Source organism: Lycium barbarum, chromosome 4 (assembly GCF_019175385.1).
Source record: "Lycium barbarum isolate Lr01 chromosome 4, ASM1917538v2, whole genome shotgun sequence".
Classification (NCBI taxonomy): domain Eukaryota; kingdom Viridiplantae; phylum Streptophyta; class Magnoliopsida; order Solanales; family Solanaceae; genus Lycium; species Lycium barbarum.
The window spans coordinates 63,982,057-64,008,061 of record NC_083340.1 but is presented as its reverse complement, the minus strand read 5'-3'; the positions used below and the strand labels follow the sequence as shown (position 1 = coordinate 64,008,061).

General features: G+C 37.6%; 1 protein-coding gene across 4 annotated transcripts in view; it reads right to left on the bottom strand.

The window, feature by feature from the left end:
- Positions 1 to 24,747, bottom strand: part of LOC132636060 (CHD3-type chromatin-remodeling factor PICKLE-like) — a 49,401-nt gene extending 24,654 nt beyond the window's left edge. Inside the window, exons 1-12 of one of the 4 annotated variants that reach the window (XM_060352720.1) lie at positions 24,590 to 24,747; positions 24,072 to 24,221; positions 13,561 to 13,698; positions 13,293 to 13,447; positions 12,900 to 13,061; positions 11,076 to 11,320; positions 10,890 to 10,985; positions 10,565 to 10,701; positions 10,251 to 10,463; positions 10,059 to 10,166; positions 1,312 to 1,362; positions 1,119 to 1,218 (exon numbers count right to left, since the gene is read on the bottom strand). In XM_060352720.1, the coding sequence (XP_060208703.1) occupies positions 1,119 to 1,218; positions 1,312 to 1,362; positions 10,059 to 10,166; positions 10,251 to 10,463; positions 10,565 to 10,701; positions 10,890 to 10,985; positions 11,076 to 11,320; positions 12,900 to 13,061; positions 13,293 to 13,447; positions 13,561 to 13,698; positions 24,072 to 24,218 (1,552 nt within the window). In that variant the 5' untranslated portion in view covers positions 24,219 to 24,221; positions 24,590 to 24,747. Of the gene's footprint in view, positions 1 to 1,118; positions 1,219 to 1,311; positions 1,363 to 10,058; positions 10,167 to 10,250; positions 10,464 to 10,564; positions 10,702 to 10,889; positions 10,986 to 11,075; positions 11,321 to 12,899; positions 13,062 to 13,292; positions 13,448 to 13,560; positions 13,699 to 24,071; positions 24,222 to 24,325; positions 24,345 to 24,410; positions 24,570 to 24,589 lie in introns of those variants that run through there. The other 3 variants (XM_060352722.1, XM_060352721.1, XM_060352723.1) reach the window with 3 other exon arrangements.
- Between the last annotated feature and the right edge of the window lie 1,258 nt (positions 24,748 to 26,005).

Below are 26,005 nucleotides of genomic sequence, written 5' to 3'. Positions count from 1 at the left end.
CCCAAATTCATGTTTCTCGAAACACTTCACTGCCTCACGAATCCTTTCTAAAATAAACTAAGAGTTACTACGAATTTACAACAACAACATACCCAGTGAAATCCCACAAAGTGGGGTTTGGGAGGGTAGAATGTACGCAAACCTTACCCCCACCTTGGAGGTAGGGAGGCTTTACGTGCTGGAATTAATTGTTGCTACATAAGTTACCCTCAGTTTTGTTGAAAATATATGTGAAGTGTAAGAAGTTCAATCCTATCGCCCCAATCAGCTGTGCAGTTAAACAAGAGAAAGTGCTACTCCAGTCATCTAAATATACGCAGCTGATTTAGGAGGGGAGGCAAAAGCTCTACCAAATTAGAGTTTCTAATGACATGATAAGAAGAGAAGTTTGACATTTTCTAGTTGTTGGAGAATTAAAAATTGGCAATGCTTATTCTATCACCAACTCTTCACCTGGGAGGATTAACACCATATGGCATAGTTTACAGAAAAGACAAACACCAGAAGTTTGTGATTATAATGAAAAGCTTCCCGTTACTACAATATATATATATATATATATAATTTCAGTCAATTGTCATTTTATGATCTCATCCTTTAATTCGTTCTCAATAGCCACGAGATGATTCCCGGAAATCCCCAACGAAAAATACAGACTATTCCTTCCTTTCTATCGAATCGATCATAACCACTACCTACATTCCCTTTCAGTTGATTTTATTCCTACAATTTACTTAGATTTATTGAATCCATCTGTAGACCTCCAAAAAAAAGACGTGTGTAGAACTGAACATTGAAGAAATCCCAAGAGAAATAAAAGATTCGATGATCTAATCAAATAATAGTACTATGGTTCGAGAGAAAGTAACAGTATCTACTCGGACACTACAGAGGAAGTGTGTTGAATCAATACTGTAATTAAGCAATCGTTTCTTTCGAATATCAGTTTCCAACTTCCAATCAACAACGGGTAAAGGCTTTTACAAGGATATAGCTAGGATGACATTCAGATATCAACAAGGGAATACATTTCACCAATAGATATCCATTTCACCAATAGATATCATCGAACTAACAAATATTCAATGACAAACACAGGAAAAACTTCAGAATCGTACTTCTGAGCAGATGAGGTGCCAGCATTTTATGAAGTCTTGAAACCTGCTCCTCCTGACTAATGTCCTCAAACTCCTGCTGGAATTCCTCCAAGCTTCCGAACTGCATTTGACGTCAGGTACCATAAAACTTCACATGAACTCAACAATTAAATTAGTTCTGTAGGTTTTGCCAGAAACATGTTGTTGGACTAACCTTCCCGGCATCAAGGAAGTGCATCAGCATGAAAAGTTCATCCAGATTGTTCTGAAATGCATAAGAAGAATAATTACTAAAGCCAAGAGGAAAAAAAAAGAGGTTCTTATGCTAATCAGATTTTGCATGACAAGAAAACTCATTCTTGTTTCTTTGAAGATAATAATAATTACGGAATTACAAAGTGGTGGAAGTATGTAGATTGTTTTAGATAGATGGTAGAAGCAAAACACACAGACATCAATCACCACCACTAGCCCACTTTCACACCGCAAAAGAATGGAAAAGGACAAGGAAATCCAGATAAGAGAAAGAAACTGGTAAAGTATGTAGCCAAAAACCACAAAATGGAAAGCAATATGTTGAGGAAGATTTGTAGATTACAAGATCTGCAACCAATCAGGAGCAGGTAAATGAGCACTCAGTCGTCTCAAACTTCACAAACTAAGAGGTCGAGTAGTTAAAATATTGTAGTTCTTTTAAGTTGCCTTTTCTTTGTGAAATGGTAAGTATCAACGATGTCAAAACTAGCACAAACAAAGTGATGTGATTACATCCAAAAAATAGCAAAAGAACGTAAACTTGGTTGTCTAGACAAAGCATTCTATGAACTGCAACAAGGTTCAGCATTCTCAACTAAATCAGATGTACACCAAAAGGAAACCAAAAGATACAATCAAATTTGATTTTCCAAATTGATCGTGTTAGTCCTTCAAAACATCTTCTATTTCTCTCCTTCCAAATGCTCCACCAGATGCCTGCAGGAATGGTGTTCCATGCTTACATAAATGTTTCGGTATCCTTTCCTCTTCCAGCTTAGCAATGGATCTGTTATGGACCTTGGCATAACCCATTTCACTCCCAGGAAGTTCAGGAACATGTGCAAAACTTGCGCAGTAACAGAACAATGATGGAATAGGTGGCTCTTGCTTTCTGAACTTTTCTCACGTAAGAAGCCTCTGCTAAGTGTTAACTAGATGTATACTCTCCTTTGTGGGTTAGACAAGCTTCCTTGATGACAAGCCACTCAAATCACAGTACTTTGACAGGTGCTTTGGTGTACCCAATTTGTTTCCAGGGACCAGCAACATTAGTCTGATTCACAATTATTAAAAGAATATGGTTGCATGATTTTACAGAGAAGCTGCCATCTGAGTGCCCTTTCCTTACTACTTGATCTTCTGTATTGTTCAAATCACTGACGGAAGATAGCACATTAAAAAACTCTACAACTCTGTCAAGCTCCATCATTAAAATTTTCTTCTAAAAGTAATATTCCATACATTTCATCTTCTTTTTTAAAGGTAATGATTTATTAATGAAGGGGAAAATCTCATAACAAGCCATATATCAAAAAAGTAGAGAACCTACACAAATATATGATTCTCTACAAAGATAACGCAATCATCTATACGCGAATGGATCTCAATGGTACACCAAAAGGAAACCATTATCAACATCCTCAAAAGCTCTCAAGCTCCTCTCTTTCCATAGGCACCATATAATGGCTAATGAAGCAGCATCCCATGCCCTCGGTCTTCTGTTTCTCCTTCTGAAGGCCAAACTATGCAATACCTTCTTCACTGTTCCGGGCAGTATTCGGAATCAATTTAGGACCAACGACCACAATCGTGCAACCACCTGAAAATGCACCAAGAGATGGTCCACATCTTCACGCGAATATTTGCACATGAAGCACCAACTAGCATATGTAATCCTCCTCTTCCTTAGATTCTATATTGTCAGTATCACTCCCCTTACTGCCAGTCATGCAAAGAAACATCCTTTCTATGGCACCTAGAGATCTAAATAGAACGATGTGGAAAAGTCGGTTCTTTCCTCTCCAACAAACTCTGTAATATGATTTAACAGTGAACATATCGTCCCTATCCTCCCAGCATCTCCAAGAATCAAAGGTATCATATGAGGCAGAGGACTCTGCCTATACAATAGATCAACCAGGTTTGAAATTCACCCATCTCCCAATCCTGAAAATTCCTTCTTAATCTCAAATTCAAATGCATTTCCCCCGCTAGTGTCCCACGAATCTGTTGAGTTGTTGCCTCTTTTTGGCATGAGATTCCATGAATGTAAAAAGTAATCCTCAACTTACTCTCCGCACACATTTCCTTCTCTACTGCCAGGCTGTATAGGGAGGGAAACTGATTCCTAAATAGCAAGTGTCACGCCAATTGTCATGCCAAAATGAAATTTTACTGTCGTTGCCTACTTTATAGCCAATGTTCTAAAAAACCTTTGGCCATAAAGCTCTGATACTTCTCCAGATTCCAATCCCCATTGGAGGAGATCCTCCGTTTGTAGATTAGATACTTCTCCACAAGGCTCTGATACTTCTCTAGATTCATTCAGTAAACTGCACGTTGAGATCACATTTCTCCACAAGGCATCCGTTTCAACATTAAGAGGGTGTTTGTATTGGCTTTTGGCTTATTGTTGTAGTTTCTTTGCCTAAAAGTAAGTGCTTAAAAGCACTTTTTATATTTCCCAAACACCACAAAAAGTAGAAAAGAGTTTAAAAGCCAATACAACAACAACAACAACCCAGTGAAATCCCACAACATGGGGTCTGGGGAGGGTAGAGTGTACGCAGACCTTACTCCTACCAAGGTAGGACGGCTGTTTCCGAGAGACCCTCGGCTCAATAAAAACATAAAAAGAGGTCAGATAAGGCTAAGAGATTCAAAGCGATATGGAAATGAAGTAACGCAAGCGAAACAGATACCATAAAATAATCAAAGCACAGGAAATAACAGATAATAGCATAAATCAGAGCACAAGAAATTATACTACGATAATGCGACTACTAATAAGACAGGATAATGAGACTATCTACTAGCCTTCTACCCTAATATGGGTCCTCCAAACCCTCCTATCTAAGGTCATGTTCTCGGTAAGCTGTAACTGCGCCATGTCGTGTCTAATTACCTCTCCCCAATACAAAAGCCAATAAACATTTAAAATAAGCCAATCCAAACACCCTCTAAATCTCCATAACCATTTCATCAAAAGGCTTATGTTATGCACTTTTAGATTCTTGAAGCCCAATCCAACACTTCCTTCTTTGAAATAACTGTGGACCATTTAACCAAGTTGAAGAAATTATTTTCTTTGTTCCCTCGCCATAAGAATCTCTTCTTATCTTATTTATTTTTCTTTCCACCTTGCAAGACATAGTGAATAAGGACGTAATATTAGTTGTCATAGTATCCAGAACACTGTTTATAACATCCTCCTACTAAAGGTGGATAAATCAAACCCAATTCCTCAATGCAGTCAGAGAAACTTAACATATCTCTAGTTCTTCTGTTGCTGCCCTTTCTTTCTTCCACATATCTGGTGATATTAAAATCACCACACATTGCCCACGGACCATCATCCATCTCAAGTACAAATACTCTTTATCTCTGTTACAGTTTGGTTTGTAAATCCCAGTTAAGTGCCTGCTATAGTTCTGAAATAGGCTTTCAAGATGCAGTCTTAAAACTACATTGACCTAATGCAACATTTGTCCCCTTCCAAAATCGTTTACCCCATATAATCAATAAACCACCATTGCTACCTTCAGCTTCCACATATGTGAAATTCAATATCTATTCGGCCATAGTTGTCTGATTAATGATGAAGTAACGACATTCAATTTTGTTTCCTGCCAGAAATAAATATCAGCCCTCCATTCCATTATCAGCATCTTTAGAACTCTCCTTTTCACCCTATTATTAAGTCCCCTCACATTCCAGCAAAATATTTTCAGCTTCATGATTCCCTGTAAGTCAGTCCCTTGCAACTCTCTCTCTCTCTCTCTTTTTTTTTTTTTTTTTTTTTTTGAGAATGGTAACATTGGCCTTGCAACTCTCATTGTTCCTTGCAAAGTTTACCTTAAACACTAAACTTTTTACTTCATTTTTCCCAACCCTTCTTGGACTTCCGGGCTTACCAGACCTTTGGAGTTCTTTAAATTCTCTTATTGTCTATTCTAGTGAATTACATTGCTTCCTGTTCAAAACCTTGAAAGTGAACCCCTATTTGTTTGCTCAATTTTAGAAAATTTTGCCGCACCCATGCAATGGTGTCAGCTTCCTTTGATTGGATCTGGCTCACCGGTTCATCATTATACCACTCGATCAATTGAATTTGTTCCTCACTGTCAATTGGTTGAACTTATGTAGTTGGTGTTCACACCATGTCCATAATCATCTCTTCTATATTTTGCAGGTAAGGTTCCCTAAACTCAGCAATTTTTTGTGAATGAGGAGGATTTTGAAGAAGAAGAAGAGATGAGGTTGTCTAAGAAGCATGGGACCAGCCTGTGTTAGCAGCTTCAATTTCAACAAAGATTGGGTCTGATGCCTCTTTCATCGGCACCAAAGAGTTTGTTTGAAGACATTTACTAGCTTCGTTAGGTTGAGATGAAGACCCCAAATTAATAGGCATAGTCTCAGCAGCAATTGTTGGGTTATTTTTATAGATAGAAGGCCCAGAATCTCGTCCTGTATTTTTTTATAAAAATTGTCACGCATCACTTCACATCTATCCCCTTTATAAACAGTTTTTCATTGCCCGTATACCTGTCAGCCTCCTTTTATCCTTTGTCTCTCCCATTTCGTAACTATAACTGAGACCCAAAAGGGTTTGGCCCAATCTCTGCTCTGGCCCCAATGTCTTCAAATCCCTCCCACGTCTCCCCACCTTAATCATTTTGAAATTCAAATACTGAGCCCATGTGCCCCAACATTTTGTCTAGGAGGTCCTAGAATCAAGTCAGACCATCTAGGAGGTGGTTCTGCAGCACCGCTACCTCAAGTTCCGCCCATTTAGGACTGAAAGTTGTCATTTTTTTTTTTCGCCCACAGAAGGATCTTGAAGATCAAGTCCTCCTACTCTACTCCTATCGTCGTCAGAGTCAAATCTTGGAGCCTTTGACTCAGATTCTAGCCCACCGGAGGTGATTTCTTACTGGCGTCTCCTCCTCAGTTTCGAGCCAACACCACATTTCCTTCCTAAGTTTCCTTGAGAAGAATAAAATTTCATTTCACAAGCTGAGTTAGTAACATATTTGCCCCAAAATGAGCCTCAGCAGACAGTGATATGGCAAATTAACATACAATCTCCACTAAAACTATAGCACCCAAATTCAAGGTAATACTATGGGATATAACTCACATGTTTACGCAAAGCAATTTCTACTACTAATGCTTGTATATTTCTTCTATGATAAGTCAAATACTCATATATTTCTCCAACCAATGAAACCAAAGAACAAACTCTCCAACCAACTTTTCCATATTTATTATTCCACTCAGGGAGCAAAAGTGGGAAAGGGCCAGAATTGACTCTCCAAGAATAGCTTGCTTCTCTTGGTTGGTGGCCAAAGAAGCAGTATTGACACAGGAGAAACTGAGAAGAATGGGTTTTGATCTATGTTCTAGATGTTATTTATGTGGGGAACAATCAGAGACAGCCAACCACCTCTTTTTACATTGCAAATGGACATACCAAATCTGGAAGATCTTCATTAACCTGAGGGGAATCAGATGGGTGATCACAGGGGGGATTTTTCGTCACAAACAACATCTCACTGGTGGTTTTGGAAATGTCACATCTTCATTAACAAGATTTTTTTTTTTTACAAAAGTATAAGAAACCCTAATACATACATTTTAATGGCTGCAGTTCTTTCAAATTCATGACTCTCTACAAGGAAAGATGGTAGACTGGAGTTTAACGTGCAGTAAGTCATAAAGACCAGTAATGAAAGAAATATAAAGACTTTTATGAATAAATCGAATTGGCACCCAGCAACATGATGCGGAAGACCTTTGAGCTTCAGAAAGCTCAGCAATCAAGAGGATCCTTTTCGCTAGAGGGATAAAAGATTTAACTTAGCTGAGTAGATGAGAAGCATAAAAGATGCATGTCTAAATTGTGGCGTCCCATTAAGCAGGAAGGAGTATAAAGAATCAGATTTGAGCATGTCTTATAACAACTTAAACCATTTGAGAAAAATGAGGGTCAAACTCCTGGAGACCAAAGGGGACTGCAGGAGTGTGTGAGAGTTGAGTTTATTTCTTAGTCCAAGCTCCAAGGTGACCAACAACAACAACAACAAGCCCAGTATAATCCCACCATGTGGGGTCTGGGGAGGGTAGAGTGTACGCAGACCTAACCCCCACCTTGAAAGGTAAGGGCGGCTGTTTCCGAAAGACCCTCGGCTCAAGAGAAGAAAACAAGACAAAAGGTCAGATAGGGCCAAGCATATCGAAAACAATATGAAAACAAGGAATAACAAAAGCGAGAAAGTCATGGTAGAACAGTCCGGAAAGAAAGGAGCCGTAACTACTATAAATAAATAAGATAACCAAAGTACAACGGCCCCACAAATAAAGGCAGCAATCAAATGCAGAAATCAAATGGCAATAAACAAATGAGCATAACTACAACTACTATGGTGGAAGGATAAGCCACCTAGCCTTCTATCCTAATCTGAGTCCTCGGTGAGCTGAAACTGTGCCATATCCTGTCTAATCACCTCTCCTCAATACTTCTTCGGCCTCCCTTTGCCTCTCCTGAAACCGTCCATAGCCAACCTCTCACACCTCCGCACTGGAGCATCTGTGTCTCTCCTCTTCACATGCCCAAACCATCTCAGTCTCGCTTCCCGCATCTTGTCCTCCACTGATGCGACTCCCACCTTGTCTCGAATATCTTCATTTCTAATCCTATCTCTCCTAGTATGCCCACACATCCACCGCAGCATTCGCATTTCCGTGACTTTCATCTTCTGAACGTGAAATTTCTTGACTGGCCAACACTCCGCCCCGTACAATAAAGTCGGTCTAACCACCACTTTGTAGAACTTGCCTTTAAGTTTTGGTGGCACTTTCTTATCACACAGCACTCCGGAGGCAAGCCTCCATTTCATCCACCCTGCACCAATACGATGTGAAACATCGTCATCGATATCCCCATCTCCCTGTATAATAGACCTAAGATATTTGAAACTTCCTTTCTTTTGAATGGCCTGGGTACCAAGCCTCACTTCCTCGTTAGCCTCACGCGGTAGGCCACTGAACCTGCACTCCAAGTATTATGTCTTGATCCTACTCAATTTAAATCCTTTAGACTCCAACGTCTGTCTCCAGCCCTCCAGCTTATCGTTAACTCCATTGCGAGTCTCGTCAATCAGGACTATGTCATCCGCAAACAACATACACCAAGGCACCTCACCTTGTATTTGTCGCGTCAATTCATCCATCACCACGGCGAATAGAAACGGGCTAAGAGCTGATCCCTGATGCAACCCCATCATAACAGGGAAGTGCTCTGAGTCTCCTCCTACCGTCCTTACCCTGGTCTTAGCTCCATCATACATGTCCTTTATCGTTCTAATGTACACCACAGGTACACCTTTAGCCTCCAAGCATCTCCATAGGACCTCTCTTGGCACTTTGTCATAGGCCTTTTCTAGGTCAATGAATACCATGTGCAAGTCCCTCTTCCGCTCCCTATACTGCTCCACCAATCTCCTTACAATATGAATGGCTTTTGTAGTCGAGCGCCCCGGCATGAATCCAAACTGGTTCTCTGAAATAGACACACCTCTCCTCACCCTCATTTCCACCACCCTTTCCCACACTTTCATAGTGTGACTTAGCAGCTTGATACCTCTATAGTTGTTGCAGCTTTGAATGTCTCCCTTGTTCTTGTACACAGGAATGGAAAAAAGCATGGAAAAAACAGGAATGTCTCCAAGGTGACCAAAGCATGGAAAAAACATAGTATGAAATAAACACTTTATATTAGATGAAATCTTGTCAAGAAATAAATATTATTTATTTTAGATAGGTGTTAAATATAAAGCATAGAAAGAAAGAAAGTAAAGCATCCGTGATTTTATTGCATTAAAGGCAGGTAGGCGGTACGCTGCAATTAACCTCTCACACCAATAGAGATTAAGTAGTTCAGTTTCTATCGGGTTATTTACTACTCCAGTTACTTTGAGCATAAGCCAATTTGGAAAATGGTGTAGCACCTAGTCACTCTTAAATTTTCAGAGTGCGAATTTTGAGGAATTCAAATCGAATAGGTGAAATCCAGGAATTCTTGACCAATTCAAATGGCCTAAGAAAAATTAGAATAACAAGGAAAACTAGAGATGTAAGATTATAAATAACAGATGTTTTTTTTTTTTTTTTGGGGGGGGGGGGGGGGGGGGGGGGGGAGAGAGTGATTAAGTGATACAGATATGCAAAATAGTCAGAAAGAGGACAACTAGAAATGAGAGTTGGAATATTACATAATATATGAAACTAAGGCATGCAGAAGGATGAACTTATCCTAGAAAATTGTTACATGAGCTATGAGAAGAAAAAACAAAGACATTTAAGGAAATGAGCCTGTACTTGAAAGATAACCTGAAGCAACAAGTTAAAGAGGGTTTATATGTTTTGTTGGGGTATTTGTACACTGTTGCATACAGGCTGCAGCCCACCTCCACCCGAGGGGTGTTCTTTATTTGAAAAACCCATACACATACAAAAAGAGGGGAAACTATAACCACAGAAGTAGAATGATTGGTCAAAGAAAGATGGGATTGTATTTTGTACCAACTATTTTAGTATGGCAGATGCAACATCAGGATAAATACCCTATGATTCTACGTAACTGGATATCCAAGCATGAAATGAGAGAACTACCAGGTGCATAGAAAGCAACCTATAGCAACAAACCTGAAGAGGAGTTCCAGTCAAAAGAACACGATGCCTAGTAGAGTACTGCTTCAAAGATGAAAACAACTTGGAATCCTTGTTCTTGAGACGATGACCTTCATCAACAATCTAAATGCAGATGTCAAGCATCTTTTAGATGCAAAAATAATAACAAGAGATAACGGCACAATTAAGGATTTGGAAAGCAATTACCATGCACTCCCACTTTATTGGCTTCAGAGAGGCACTATCCATGATGATCATTTCATATGAAGTCAGGAGGACATCAAATTTAATCCTATCTTGCTTGCTTTCACCAACAATTTGACCAGATTTCTTTTTCTTGGTCTTCTTAAGATTTTTGGGGAAGAAAAATTCATATTCTCTAATAATAGTCCGAGCTTGTGCACCTCCAACATACATAACCTACAGAGATCAATTCTCTTCAGGAAAGGAATTATCTGCTATTCATCGTAGTAGCTATCATTCTGCTATTCATAGTAGGAAATAAATCACCTCATACTTACCACATTCATTTGAGGAGCCCAAGTGGCAAACTCACGCTCCCAATTTCTCAATGTCGAAAGAGGTGCTACTACTAAATGTGGAGAGACATTCTCTTTAAAAAGGGAGGCTAAAAATGCAATACTCTGTATTGTTTTGCCTGCAAGCTTGAAAATACATCAGCAAAAAAGAACCTAGCAGTATTCCAGAAGAAACTATATGCAACAAGGAAAATAGAGAAAACAAATTCAGAAAAGGAGCATGCAGCAGTGGTATAGGATAAAGCAAATGAGAAAAAAGACGAGAAGAAAAAACTAGGAAGCCTTGGAACAACAAAATAAATCTTACCTAGCCCCATTTCATCAGCCAGTATGACATGCGTCTGTTTTGACCAAGCAAAACGCAGGAAATTCAGCCCTTCAAGCTGGTATGGGTGGAGTGAACCTTTATTTCAATCGTAGATGAAGATTAAGGAACTTCATTAGATGAATACAATAACATAGATAGACTAATTAAAACCAAAATCATATATACCTCCAGAAAGAAATTCAGGACTGCTTTCATACTGTTGAAATTCTTTGGACTTCTTGTTAGATTCTGTTGTCTCTGTAGCCACACCCTTTTGTTTACTTGAAGATTTTTTACGTCTAGACTGAACTGTATGATATCTTTCAATTTCGTGCTGAAAAGAAGAAATGTCTGATTCAAATTCCCAGTAGCACTCATCATATGGAAGCTCCTTCCACTTTACAAGATACTCCTTTTCTTCACCGTCTCCCCTAAGAACAACAGCATATTATTCAATGCAATTTAACCTGAAACTTACATTTCTTTTATAGGCCCAAAAAGATTACAACTTAAATAAAATGAATGATTTGACGAAAAAATTCAACTAATAGGTACTTCCAAAATCTATTATTATAACATGTATATGCTTGCTTCATTAACACAATCATATTTCTTAATAAATGGTCTCTAGTTTTAAAATTATTAAAAATTAGGAAACTATCAATATGGCAAGAGCTTATACTTGTAAATATGGGAAATAACAAAGCTTAAATGAGTGTTTGGCCAAAAAGTTTTTCCCCTTATTTTCATTCCAAAAGCCAGTAGAAATTTTATAATTGTGTACTTAGGAATATGAATTACTTTGCTTTCCTTTTTTAAGGATCACTTCTAAACACTATTTAAACCCAACACGCTTGAGGGAATAATCAAGCAATTACTTCACAATATCTTTTCTTTCCTCTTTCTTTACATGGTATCAGAGCCAAGGGTTCAGAGTCCCTACTCTTAACAATATTTTTTATCTCACGTCTAAAAGTTCCTTCACTTACACTATCACAGCTAAAAGATAAATTTAAAAATAAAAAAAAAATCCTTCCAAAAAACAATTCTGCTTCTTTTTCGTCTTATTCCCACAAAATATGGTGGTTCACAACTGATAGAGCTGGAATTCTACCTTCATTGGAATCAAGGACTACTAAATGACTGTTTGGCCAAAAAGTTTTTTACCTTATTTTCATTCCAAAGCCAGTAGAAATTTTATAATTGTGTACTTAGGAATATGAATTACTTTGCTTTCCTTTTTTAAGGATCACTTCTAAACACTATTTAAACCCAACATGCTTGAGGGAATAATCAAGCAATTAATTCACAATATCTTTTCTTTCCTCATTCTTTATATGGTATCAGAGCCAAGGGTTTAGAGTCCCCACTCTAACAATATTTTTTTATCTCACGTCTAAAAGTTCCTTCACTTACTCTATCACAGCTAAAAGATAAATTAAAAAAAATAATTTCGTTCCAAAAAACAATTCTGCTTCTTTTTCGTCTTATTCCCACAAAATATGGTGGTTCACAACTGATAGAGCTGGAATTCTATCTTCATCGGAATCAAGGACAACTATGAACCTGCCCCCAAACATAAGGGATATTTTTGTTATTTTCTCACGGTCAAAACACGCTTCTATCTCCAGCGACGTCTTTTCAACCCTTGAGATTAAAAAAACAACTAAAGGTGGTGTAAATAATGCTTTAACTTACGGAACACCCTGTAGGGACAACAATCACTTACAAAATTAACTATGTTTGACTACACCACTACCATCCACAGCTCATGAACATTTCAATCTGTTTCCATGTAGCTTCCTTCGCAACAATGATCTCCACTTAACAATTAAATGAAAGCTCAACCTTAAGCTAAACATAAGAACTCAAACAAATATTATCGGCTTTGAATGCAATAAGGGGGAGTAACTAAAACATTTCGGAAGCAAAGAAAAGCATTGAACAGAAAATTTTGAGGACTAGTTAACAGCTCAACTGAATATCTACAGGCCAGTTCTTTAAAAGCACCTGCGAGCAAGAATTCGATCAACTGTAGTCCACTCAGGTCGGATAGCAACGTATTCATCTTCAGAGTTAGTCATTGATGACATTTGGCGATGGAAGTTATTCACTTTAGTCTTTAAACGGGGATATGCTTTGTAAGCTTTTACAAACTCTTTCTCTGGCACCCTGCAATAGTTAAAGCGCAATATGACTTCACATATATAAAAAAACAAAGATGTCAAAAGGTCTAAAGGAGATAACATAACAATATTAAACTGCTCATTTACATAAACAAGCATTATGGTGAAGCATAGAAGACAGCTATAAGCACTACAAGACGATCTTAGCTACTATAAAACTGTCATAGGTGTAAACAGAATCTAGAGCAAATAAAGTAGTAGTTAAAAATAAAAATACCAAGTGCAGTGAAGATAAGACAATCCTTTCCACTTAACAAGGTACTGTTTGACAAATACTTGCTTCGACCCTAGCTTGGAAGCATCCTTATCATCAGCAACAGTAGGGCGCGTTTCACAGTCCAATATCTTGTCAATATCATTCAGGGGACTCACCTACAGAAAAACGGAATATCTACAGTAAATCTAGGTGGGAGGGGAAGGGAACTGATGACAGTATCAGAATTCCATGTTTAATTAAAAAAATTGATAGAAGAATGGGTACATACACATTCAGGGCACCTCCAGCTGCTTGGGAGAGGAGCCTTTAGTGGTGGAACTAAACACTTGGGGTGGTAAGCGTAATTACACGTTTCACAGTACAAAAGATTACTATCACCTCCACAAGCTTGACAAGACTCCTTTTTCTATCAAAAGAGTCAATTCGCATTGTTATTACCATTGTAAGTAAAACGAATAAAGATCATTAAAATGAAACACTACAAAGAGAACATGTTTCTGGAAAGATGCTAACACAACCATACTAAATATGAGCAAAGTCCATAAAGCAACCAAGATATGATGTAATCAATCCAAGAACAAAAGGAAATGACACGATTCAACTGGAGGAGGCCAATAATCAATAGTACTCCTCTTCATCAGCCTATCTGGGAACATTACACCGACGAGAAAAGAAAATCCTCTTTCTTTTTAACTTAATAGTTAGTAGCCATACCGAAAAATGAAAGAATAGAGGAGTAACAGGCGAGCAAGAAAACCCTATGGCTAAGAGGACTCTAATCGTGAAGGAAAGGGATCCAATCCATTCTTGAGATCAAATAAAGGCAAAAATAGAATATGTCAAAGACCTAGCATGAAAAGAGCGCTCTCCAAGGGCATGGAATGTCTAATTTTTCAGCAGAAAATTTTAAATAAGAAAAAACCTTTTCACTAAACCACTCAAAAAGGAAAAGAGAATTATGCAGTCACCATGTATCACTTTGATGACAGTGTTTTGGAGAGCGAGAGGCGACAAAAAACAACGAGGGCCCGCTTCACTGAGGGGGGAAGCTTGAAGTGAAGCGCCAATTAATAGAAAAAAATTAAAATATTAAATTTGCATACATAAATAACTAACAATTCAATAGCGATAACATACTAGCAAATGTTTCAATTCAAAAACTAAAGTAGATAGTAGATACTAAAAGTCTTGAACTAGATAGTCAACAATTCATAAGACAAGCAAATTCAAACTGAAAAAAAAAAAATTGCAGGTAATGCACGAAGCAAAAAACTGAGAAAGAAACTCCAGAAACAAAGGAGAAAACAGAGGACGAAGAAAAAAACTGAGCAAAACAGAGACCTACATTTTAAAAGAAGACTCATGTGGACAAGTTCTTTTTTGAGAATGGTAACAAGACTCCCATGGACAAGTTCAGACTCAAAACGATAACAATCATTTCAACAACTTGAAAGAGATGGCATCCAAATTCCTTGAGTGCTTTGCTAATTGGGAAGCTTCTACCAACATGCAAAAGGCAATTTCTATTCCCTCCTCTTCTAAATTACCACTTCACACAGATTCCCCTGTTTTAGGGTTCAAGAAGGTTGCGAATTTAAATATTGGGTCGGGCAGGCAAGATGCGGGAGATAAAGGAATGGATCAGTATCAAGAGTTTGAAGAAGAAGAAGATGGGCAGATGGCACAAGAAGGTTCAGATAGGGCACTAACCTGCCCAGTTATTTCCTCTCCTTTGGAGGAACCCCACTTGCAAGAGAACTTTTGCCTGAGAAGTGACGAGGAGAATTCAAACCTGATCTCCATTGAAGATGCAGTTCCTTTTGACCAGCAGTGTCTCAAGGAAGAAAAAGATAAGGAACCGAGTGATTCAAATTGGGTACAAGAAAACATCATCAAATTCAGCGAGAGTTTTCAAGTGGATATCTTGGGATGCAGGGAGGAAGCATTGAAGTTGTTTATGAAAATTGATAGCATGAGGCAGAACATTGTCGAAAAGGCAGAAACAAAGATGATATCGACTCCAAGTGTGAAGGGATTCAACGAACTAAAAAGCCTGGATATAGGGAGCAACTTTAGAAGCAATGGTACAAGGAGCAGAGGGGGATACCATTTTCCAAGTGATCAATGACAGTCAACATTGTTTCTTGGAATGTGAGGGGCCTAAACCAAGTAAGTATGAGAAGCCTAATAAGAAATCTTATCCTCAACTGGAAAGCTGATGTTTATTGCTTTCAAGAGACTAAAATAGAAGGAGACATTAAGGATATTGTCAAAGATTTATGGGCAAACAGATGGGTAAAATTCTTTCAACTGGAAGCTAGAGGAACCAGGGGTGGAACTCTGATGATTTAGGATGGGAGAGCTTGGGAAGGTGAAATCAGTAGTGTGGGGGCTTATTCCTTAACCTGCAAATTTACTGGCAAGAATCAAAATCTAATTTGGCTCCCAACTGTTATCTATGCTCCAAATGATAGAGGAGAAAGAGAAGAAGTTTGGTGGGAAGTTGGTTCTGTCAGAGGTCTATTCACAGGGCTTTGGGTAGTGTGTGGGGATTTTAACACTGTTAGATTCCCTTCTGAGAAGAAAAATTGTAACAGACTTACCAGATCAATGACTGATTTCTCTGATTTCATTGAAGACATGGGTTTGCTAGATCCTCACTTAATAGGAGGTGAATTTACCTGGAAAAAAGGAGAGGGATATGATAATGCATCTAGATTGGACAGATTTCTTCTATCTGATGAATGGGATGAGGGGTTCAGGAATATCAAACAATCAATTTAACAGAGTCGCTTCTGATCACACACCTATGATCTTACAGAGTGGAAACTGGGAACCTGTGAAATCATATTTCAAATTTGAGAATTGGTGGCTACTTACAGAGGATTTCAAGGAGAGAGTCAAAGAATGGTGGAGTTCTTTTGTTAATGAAGGAAGGCCAGATTTCATTCTAGCTTTCAAGCTGAGAGCACTCAAAGATAAATTGATAGAGTGGAACAAAACTTCTCAAGGTAATCTTGCTCTTCAGAAGCAATCCATTCTTACCCAACTTGCAGAATTAGAAGTAATCCATGATCAGAGGGCTCTGAGTGAAGAGGAAATCCTAGCAAAAACTTCCTTACTGGTAGAATTTGACGAAATTGCTAAATATGAAGAGGTGGCTTGGAGACAAAGATCAAGGGCTTTGTGGTTGGAGGAGGGCACAAGAACACTAAGTTCTTTCATAAAACTGCTAATTCACATAGAAGGTTTAATAACATTGATGAGTTGAATGTTGATGGAGCGACTATCAAGAATCCTGAAGAGATAAAGAAGGAAATTGTCGACTTCTATCAGAATCTCTATACAGAAACTGAATCATGGATACCAACTGGTGGTATTAGAGATGGCCTCCGATTTCAGAAGAAGACAATCAGATGCTACAAGGGGAGTTTGAAAATCAGGAAATATGGAATAGTGTTAAGTTATGTGCTGGAGACAAAGCTCCTGGACCTGATGGATATACCATGGCCTTTTTTGTTCATTGCTGGGAAGTGGTAGGGGAGGAGGTGATTGCTGCAGTCAAGAATTTTCATGACAGATGTTTATTTGAGAAAAGTTTCAATGCCACATATGTGGCTTTGATCCCAAAGAAGGTGGGAGCCAGAGAATTGACAGATTTCAGACCTATTAGCCTCATAAGTAGCATTTACAAAATCATTTCCAAAGTGCTGACTGAAAGACTTGAGAAGGTCATGCATAAATTAGTGGATAATCATCAAATGGCTTTCATCGAAGGTAGACAGATTATGGATGCTATCCTTATAGCAAATGAATGTGTGGATTCAAGAATGAAGAGCAGTGTTCCAGGTGTCCTATGTAAACTGGATATTCAGAAAGCATATGACCATCTCAACATGAATTTCCTTCTGAAAACACTGGCTAAAAGAGATTTTGGGGCAAGATGAATCAGGTGGATAAAATTTTGCATCACTTCAGTGAAATTTTCTATCCTCATCAATGGTTCTCCCACAGGTTTCTTCCCTTCTCAGAGAGGTTTAAGGCAGGGTGATCCTTTGTCTCCTTTCCTGTTTACCATTGCTATGGAAGGCTTAAATGACATGCTAAGAACTGCTCAAGTTAATTTGTGGATTAAGGGTTTCAAAGTCTCAAACAGAGTGGGGACAGATATGGAGATCACACATCTTCAATATGCTGATGACACACTGATTTTTTGTGATGATGATAGGGAGCAACTAAAGATACTGAGAGTGATCTTTATCCTGTTTGAAGCAGTCTCAGTTTTACACAGTAACTGGAACAAAAGTTTCTTATATCCTGTTAATGAGGTACCCAATCTCTCCTCTTTGGTTGAGATTTTGGGGGGAAGAATTGGGGAATTGCCAACAGTCTATTTAGGCATGCCCCTTGGAGCTAAAATTAGATCCATAGGTATTTGGAATGGGGTGGTGGAAAAATGCAAAAAAAGACTTGTGAACTGGAAGAGTCAATATTTATCCTTGGGAGGGAGACTGACACTGATCAATAGTGTTCTTGATGCTATGCCTACATACATGATGTCCCTTTTTTCCCATTCCTAAAGAGTGTTATTGAGAGGCAATAATAGGTAGTAAAAAGGAAGGAGGATTTGGGATTAGGAATCTAAAAGCACAGAATCAAAGCCTCATGATGAAATGGCTTTGGAGATTTGCCTCCAATGAACAATCCTTGTGGAAAGAGGTGATAAATTTGAAATATGAAAGGGAAAACAACTGGACAATTAAGTTTCTGACAAGTACGTATGGAGTTAGTCTTTGGAGAGCAATCAGGAATCTTTGGCCTTAACTCAAGGAAAATTGCAGTTTAAAGATTGGAAATGGCATGAAGATATCCTTTTGGGAAGACAACTGGATAGGACAAGGTAACTTAAAAATTTTATTCCCAGATATTTACATTCTCAATCAGCAACAAAATGCTACAGTGGCGGAGGTGTGGTCAAATCAGGGGTGGAATTTGAGTTTTAAAAGACTCCTAAATGACTGGGAGATCCAGAGTTTAACAGATTTCTACAAGAACTTGGAGCTATATGAAGGTCCTGCAGATGTTGAAGATTGCCTATTCTGGCAGAATCACAACCAACGCAAGTTTTCAATTAGGGAGGCCTATAAGACACTCAATATATTCAGGTACCAGATTGATCACTGACCCTGGAAACTGATATGGAAGACAAAAATTCCTTACAAAGTGTCATGCTTTGTCTGGTTACTAGCTAAGCAGGCAGTTCTGACCCAGGAGAATCTCATGAAAAGGGGTATCCACCTTTGTCCTAGATGCTTCTTTTGTGAAGAAGAGGCAGAAAATGTTTGTCACCTCTTCATTCACTACAGGGTTACTTATCAATTATGGAGATTATTTATCAATATGAAAGGGCTATCTTGGATTATGCCAGGGATAATTGTCCAAGTTCTAGAGTTGTGGAATAGCTATGGCAGTTTCTCTAGCCACAAAGAGAGATGGAGAATTATACCAGCTCGCATCTGGTGGACAATTTGGAAAGAACGGAATCTCAGGTGTTTTGAAAACAAATGTAATTCTATTCAGAAGATGAAGATGAACTGCTTAGCTTTATTCTATTTTTGGTGTAAACAGGAGTATATGGAAGATCTAGAATCATTCTTAGATGTCTTAGGTTCTATATAAGTTTTTGTTATAGGATTGAAGATCTTCTTCATACTCTTTGTAACTAGGGAGTTCTGTCAGTTTTTGTGACAGATCTGTTTTTGGATATAAATACAAGTGTTACCTTATCAAAACAAAAACAAAAAAAAAAACAAAAAAAGAGATACATTATATGCCAAGTCAATGAGCTAGAGTAGAAAGGTATTATCTCAGTAGGAAAGAAAGTAAATTTTCAACATAATCAAGAATTGAAAGCATATGAAGCAGGCAACATTCTTTTTTCCTAAAGGCAGCAACGCATTTTGAAATAATTGTAATGCAGGAGAAAGAACAGAATTGAAGCAGAAAGAACATCGAGGCTTTGCAAAATTAAAATAGAATACTAAAGAGGGTACTGCTTGTTCAACATTTGGATGGAATATTTCCGTCTCACCTATTTTATCCTGTCAATGTTTTCTAGAGCTGAAGAAACTAATTTTCAGATCTGAGCAGTGCACCAAAAGTACTGGTAGGTGGTAGCATCTTAACTAATCTAGCAGCTTTCAAATTGAATGTCCTGTACTTCCAGTAGGACTTTTTATCAGATTTCATAACCATTACTTGATACTTCTAATTTAAGAATTTAAGGTGCAACATTGTCCAAAGGGGAAAAATGAAGGGGTAAAGCAGAATTGTCTATTTCCTTTTTCTTAAAGTATTGGAAAGTGCCGTTCAATTTTAAAGGCATAAAGTACATATACATGAACCACAGAAGGCAAAAGAGTCAACTTTAAGAAGGTTTCATCAATTTCATCAAACCAAAAATAGAAAGTAAGATATTCAAGTCATAACTTGAAATAATTATTTAAAATCACCACTAAGCACAGCAACTGACTACCCAAATTTATAGAAGGAAGCACGTGGATAAAAGGGTCTTAGAATTGATTGCTTTCACTGCTTATATTGAACTAGGAGCTACCAGTGACACAAAATAATAAACGAAACAGCTGTCGTAAAGCTCATTCATATGTCACCCAGTCCAATAGTTCGAAAATTTGAGTATAAATTTACTAGGACAGACACATATTAGAAGCTACAAACATATAAGTAGGACATCTGACTTCAGAAGCAGAGAAAATTCTGGCTGCAGTCCAGGAGCTTAGGCACTTGCAAGAAGGCAACATGTGCCCACCAACAACCTCTACACATACTGAAAATACATGTTAAGACACTTCATTTGACCATGTCAGGAGATCTTAAAAAAATTCAAACTGAGTCTTAACTATATTGGCCACATAAAGCATTACATTATGGACAGGCTCAAGTAATGACTATCATCAATTATCTTTGTGAAGAAATGTTTCTTCCTAGCTAATGTACAGAAAAAAAATTTAACTATAAGTGAAGATAAACTAGGAGATGTAACTCTGAAAGATATACTGACAATATCCAAAAAAACGCTGTCCTACATCAGTTATTATTTCTCAATATCTTGAAATGCAAAGTTTGGAACTTTTGAAACATTTAATGATGTTTCTAACTATCTGAATTTGTATCTATAGTACGTATAAAATTGTGGTGCTACTCAGTTACAAAACCTGTTACATTTCTCTTCAAATAATTTCCGTATGACACCCACCATAAAAAACAAATTGAAGGTTACAATGGACACTTTTTCTAAAAAAAAGTCAAGGTAACTATATTAAGTAACTGCCTTACTGGTTATTTCCTTTAATTACACACTACTTTCTTTCTCCAACACCATCCAGTTTAGTATTCTTCTCCTAATATATGTTAATTTTTCATTTCCTATGCGTTCATCCAGATTTTTAGAATAGATCAAGATGTCATCAAAATACACCACAACAAATTTTCCTTGAAAATCTTTGAAAACATGTTTCATTAGTCTCATGAAAGTGCTTGGTGCATTAGTCAAGCCAAAGGGCATAACTAACCATTCATAAAGTCCATATTTGGTCTTAAAAGCGGTTTTCCATTCATGTCCAGGATTCATACAAATCTGAAAGCCAACACTCTTTAGATCAATTTTAGAATAGATTTTGGAACCATGAAGTTGGTCCATCCAAATCTAACTTATGGACACACAGCAGATGTGCCTTGGTATCTCGTTATGTTATATGAATCAAATATATTTTTCGACAAGGCAAAACATTTATTGATAAATCATATATATGCATGGATATACACTAAGCTGGTGTTATCTTTACAAAACTGACATGGTACAAGTATGCATTAAGCCTCACAAAAATTAGCCAACTATCTCTTTTGTGCCCTGACATTTAGTTTTCTGAAAATCATTTAGCTTATGACTGCTTTGACTAAAGAAGATAATGCGTGCAAAATTGAATAGCATCAAAATAATAAACTAATTTACTATATGCGCTTAAAACTTTTAGTCTAAGAACTTTTTTTAATAACCATGGTGTCCGGGCCAGCTTGAGCACCTCGACTAATTCCGTGGGATACCTACTACCTCCCACCTAACTCTGTCCACCAAGGCGTAAACATATGGGAAGAAATCACCTAGTGTTTTTGTCTCAGCTAGGATTTGAACCTGAGACCTCATGGTTTTCCCACTTCATTGACCACTAAGCCACAACCTTGGGTGCTAAGAATTTTCCAAACATAATGTGACATTATATCTGGCATGTCAAGTACTAAGATTAAAATGAACCTGTAACAGCTGCATCTTCTGTATCAAATCATTCTCTTTACTTCTTGAGTATCATACTTTACTTTCCAAAACCAAAAAATTTGAGTACAGGTCACACGTGGTGTGAGTCACATGTACAAATTTGTACATCTTAACCTTCCATTAGCACTAAACTAGAAGCCCATTTGTTTTATGCTAAGTAAACTAGAAGCCTGTTTGTGTCTGGATCTAATCAAGTTCTACCGTGCAAAGCATGACGTGTTTGACTAATAGCATGTTTGGCCAAGCTTCTAAAATCAACTTATTTTGAAAAGTACTTTTTGTGAGAAGCAGTTTGTGTTTGGCCAATCAATTTTAAAAGCACTTTTGAGCAGCAATTAGTGTTTGGCCAAGCTTTAAAAAAGTGCTTCTAAGTGTATTTTTTTCAAAAGTGCTTCTCGAAAAAATCTACTTTATTTAGCTTCTGAAAAACTGCTTCTGCTACTCCCAAAAGTACTTATTTTCTCCCAAAAGCTTGGCCAAACACCACACTCTTTTTTAAAATAAGCACTTTTTGAAAAAAATAAGTATTTTGGAGAAAAATAAGCTTGGCCAAACAGGCTATAAATACTATAAATTATGTTGCTGCCTTTATTTTTCAGTTCTAGCTTATGGAATCTATGACCGTGGGTTTCTTTAGAAGATATTTCATGGTTCACAAATAAAAGCCAAGAAAATAAAAACTTTTGTTTTTGAAAATGAAGAACTTTATATCTTCACAAGAGATAATATAAACCACGAACTTTTGCAGCAAGAGCTTTGGACTATTTTTTTTTTTTTAAAAAAAAATAAGAATGCTCAGGGCTACGAGGTCAAACAAGCTTTTCTTGGAGGCAGTAATAGTAACCAGTTTAATCAAGTTTTGAAATGATCATCCTAAGTTTGTGAAGCTCCTTAATTTTTTGATACGGTAAACACACAACTTATTTCACATTCATCAAGTTGTTTACTATACCAGAAATGCTGAGAAGACTTACAGTTGTAATATCTGACATCAAAAGCTGGATTTCACAGAAATAACAAATAAATGCGATGATTATGTTACATGATTCTTTTGTGAAACTAGACATATTATCACTAAGATTATGTTATTGAACATATGAGGACAAGATGCTTAATCTAAATATTATAAATTTCCTTCCACGCACTTCAATCGCACTGTCGAAGAAAGAAAAAACACCAACAATCAGTTTCTTTTTTGGAAAGCATGTTAGATATATGTTTCATCATTCTTGTATTGTTTGATATTTCTTTTTCTTTTTCTTTTTTTTTTCTTTTTTTTTTTTTTTTTTTTGTATTGTTTGATATTTCACAAGTAGTTTTTCCACTTTTTTTTGAGAAGAAGTTTGTTATCCACTATATAGTTGCAAGCTACAAGATATCTCCGCTGAAACAAAACTCACCATGCATTCCATATTAGCAGGCAGATTCAAGAGAAACCATGAACCTTGAAAGAGTGCCTGTTCTTTTATTTTTGACGATACATATTCCGATGGTCCAAATTTTTACTAGCTTGACCGACTGTGATAGTCCTCAAAACCAATTCCCTCTTCATGAGAGTCCTCAGGTATATCATAAGAGGCAGTGATCCTAACTCTTCATCTTGGAGAATGGTATGACACTAGATGGGATGCATTCTCTATTGCTACGGCAAGTATGTTATGTATTCTCCTCTAGTGCATATCCTTCTGAAAGAAATTGGAAGGCAACACAAAGACACTTACTTTAATGGAAGATCAAGGTGCAATAGTTATGATTAGAAGGAATTCAGCAGATCAGAAAGGAAGCAACCAGAGATCAATCTACGATTCCAGTCTTTCGCAAACACTATGAAACAGAGGAACAAACAACAGCCCAGTGTGATCCCACAAGTGGGGTCTGTGGAGGGTAGAGTGTACGCAGACCTTACCCCTACCTTGAGAGGAACAAGCATATTAAATTGCTAAATTTCGAAACTGAGCATGACTCTAGTGTTGCCATTCTGGCAATTTACAGAAAGCAGTATAAAAATGTATGTATCTTCGGATGATCATACGCACCAAGCTGGATAGCAATGATTAACTCAGCAGACAGACAGAAAAGGGTACAACTTTTCCCCTGATAACCAAGCTAAAGCCCAAGTCGTGTCTAGTCTCTTTTTTTTTTTTTTTTTGAATCAGGTCGTATCTAGTCTAAGTTATATCTTGAAGCTGAAAATGGATTTTTGAAGACAATACCCACACGTAGAAGCACAAAAATGAATCCTACTACGGAATAAGTCAAGGAATGAGATGGTAAAAGAGCTAGCAACTAGCAACAAGCAACAGGCAACCCAATATACAAGAGCAATTTGTAAATGAAATTCACGGTTGTGGAAAAAAGAAGCCTGGTAGGGAAAATGGCAAGTAATAAATGGTTAAAGGAGAACCCCCAATGTAGAAGCAATTTACCACATCAGATCGAACAATTTTCTCGATGTCCTCCTTCTTAGAGCGAGATTTTCCAGGTTTCATATCAGCTTCATCATCAGACTCATCTAAATTGTAAATAGGTCTTCTATCTGACCGCACACGAAGCCTCTCCACCAAGCTAGCCATTTTCTGCAAATCAAACAAAGGAGATTTACACACATTCAAGTTTCTAACAACAACAACAAAGGGAAAAAAAAAACACAAACAATAACCAATTTACATTTCCTACACACCCAAAACAAACCAAATCAATTGGATTAAGCCAAACATAGAAATGTTAGTATATAATTCTCAAGTTGAATTAAATTAAAAAGAGACATGTTTACTCAGGAAAAAGGAATTGTTCGTTTTTTCCAGTGGAATCAGTGTAGACAAGAGAGTAGGGGAAAGCAGCAAAAACCCATTAGAGGTTAACGCCGAACAAATAACAATGGGAGTTAAAATTCATAAGGACTAGGGCTTGGAGTTTTACGGAATCCGGGAATGGAGTAGCATACCTGATATGTGTTTGTGTATATGCCAGAAAGAAAAAAGCGACAAAGCCCACCGATTTCCACTTCCGCGCAACAGTGAGAACGTCACTCCCTATTTCCTCAATTTATTTTCCTTTGTAATGTAATTCTCCCCTCTCCCCTTCCTCAATATCTTGTCCAACCCCACTTCTTTGTAAAGTTATTAAAGGGAGTTTCCCCCCCCCCCCCCCCCTAAAATATACTTACCACTTAAAACTACATCCTTAAACAATTATTCTAAGCAAAAGTCATCCTTAAAGTTTCGTCAAGTGACCAGGTTTCATCCTTCTGTTACCCACAGTTAATTAACTAACGGAAGTCTGAACTCACATGCAAGAAACGAGATTTCACACATTCAAAAACAAAAAGGAATTGAAAGTTGGAGGACATGTGTGCCCTTCCAAAGCCTAGTTCTTAGACTTATCAATTTGAATCTCACGCCTCTCAACCTGCTAAGAAGCAGAGATCCACTATTAAAAAAAAAAAAGTGGTATCTGCTTCTTCGTAACCACAAAATTCTTTAGCAATGTCCTCCTTAGTACCTTAAAGCACTCCTAGTTTAACCCTGAAACCTTATGGCACATGCTTAACAATTGTTAAAAGTCTTTCTTAACCTTATAGGGGTTTTATGGACTCTCCGGGCTTACGTTAGTTTACTTATAACACAAATGGCACAAAAATTTATGAGGTGCAACATCTTTCCCCCCTTAGGAACATTCGCCCTCGAATGTTAAAGTGGAGTTACCATCATTTTAATCGTCAATGTCTTTTCACTCGCACATAACCGCATCGAATGCCTTTCAACTTGTTGTGTCGATCCGCACATCTTAAGCTCTTGATACCCAGGAGGTCTAAATGTTTTATCGAAGGTATCTTAGTTGTTCTTATCGTGACTCCCAATAGGATTTTGTTGTCCTTCCTCGCATTCTTCTTGTAATCCTTCTCTTCTTCGCTACCAGAAACCCTTGCTGCTAACTTAGTCACTTCCTTTCATTAGCTTATTTCATTTTGCCTTCTTCGTACGACGCTATGCTGGAGTTTCCTAGTACTTTGTTTCCTTTTATAACTTTTCTTGCTGAACTTAATACTTTCATCAATGTAACCTCACCTTTCTGCTCACAAAATCGACTAGCAATCTCCGTTAGAAGTTTCATTCGAGGGATGTCCTTTTTGTACACAAGTCTTAATCAAATTCTCCATTATCTTATACTTTGCTGCTCCATATTGCTTCCTCAGTCCGTATAGTTCCTCTTACTTTTAATTCTATCATCAACATAGATCGCATTCTGGCGGCGTGCATTTCTCTTGAAATTGTTGTCTTCGGTTTCTTGCAATTTATAAAACACAGGTTGAAACGGCATTACTTGAATGCTACTGCATGTACTTGTGAAGAAACGATCA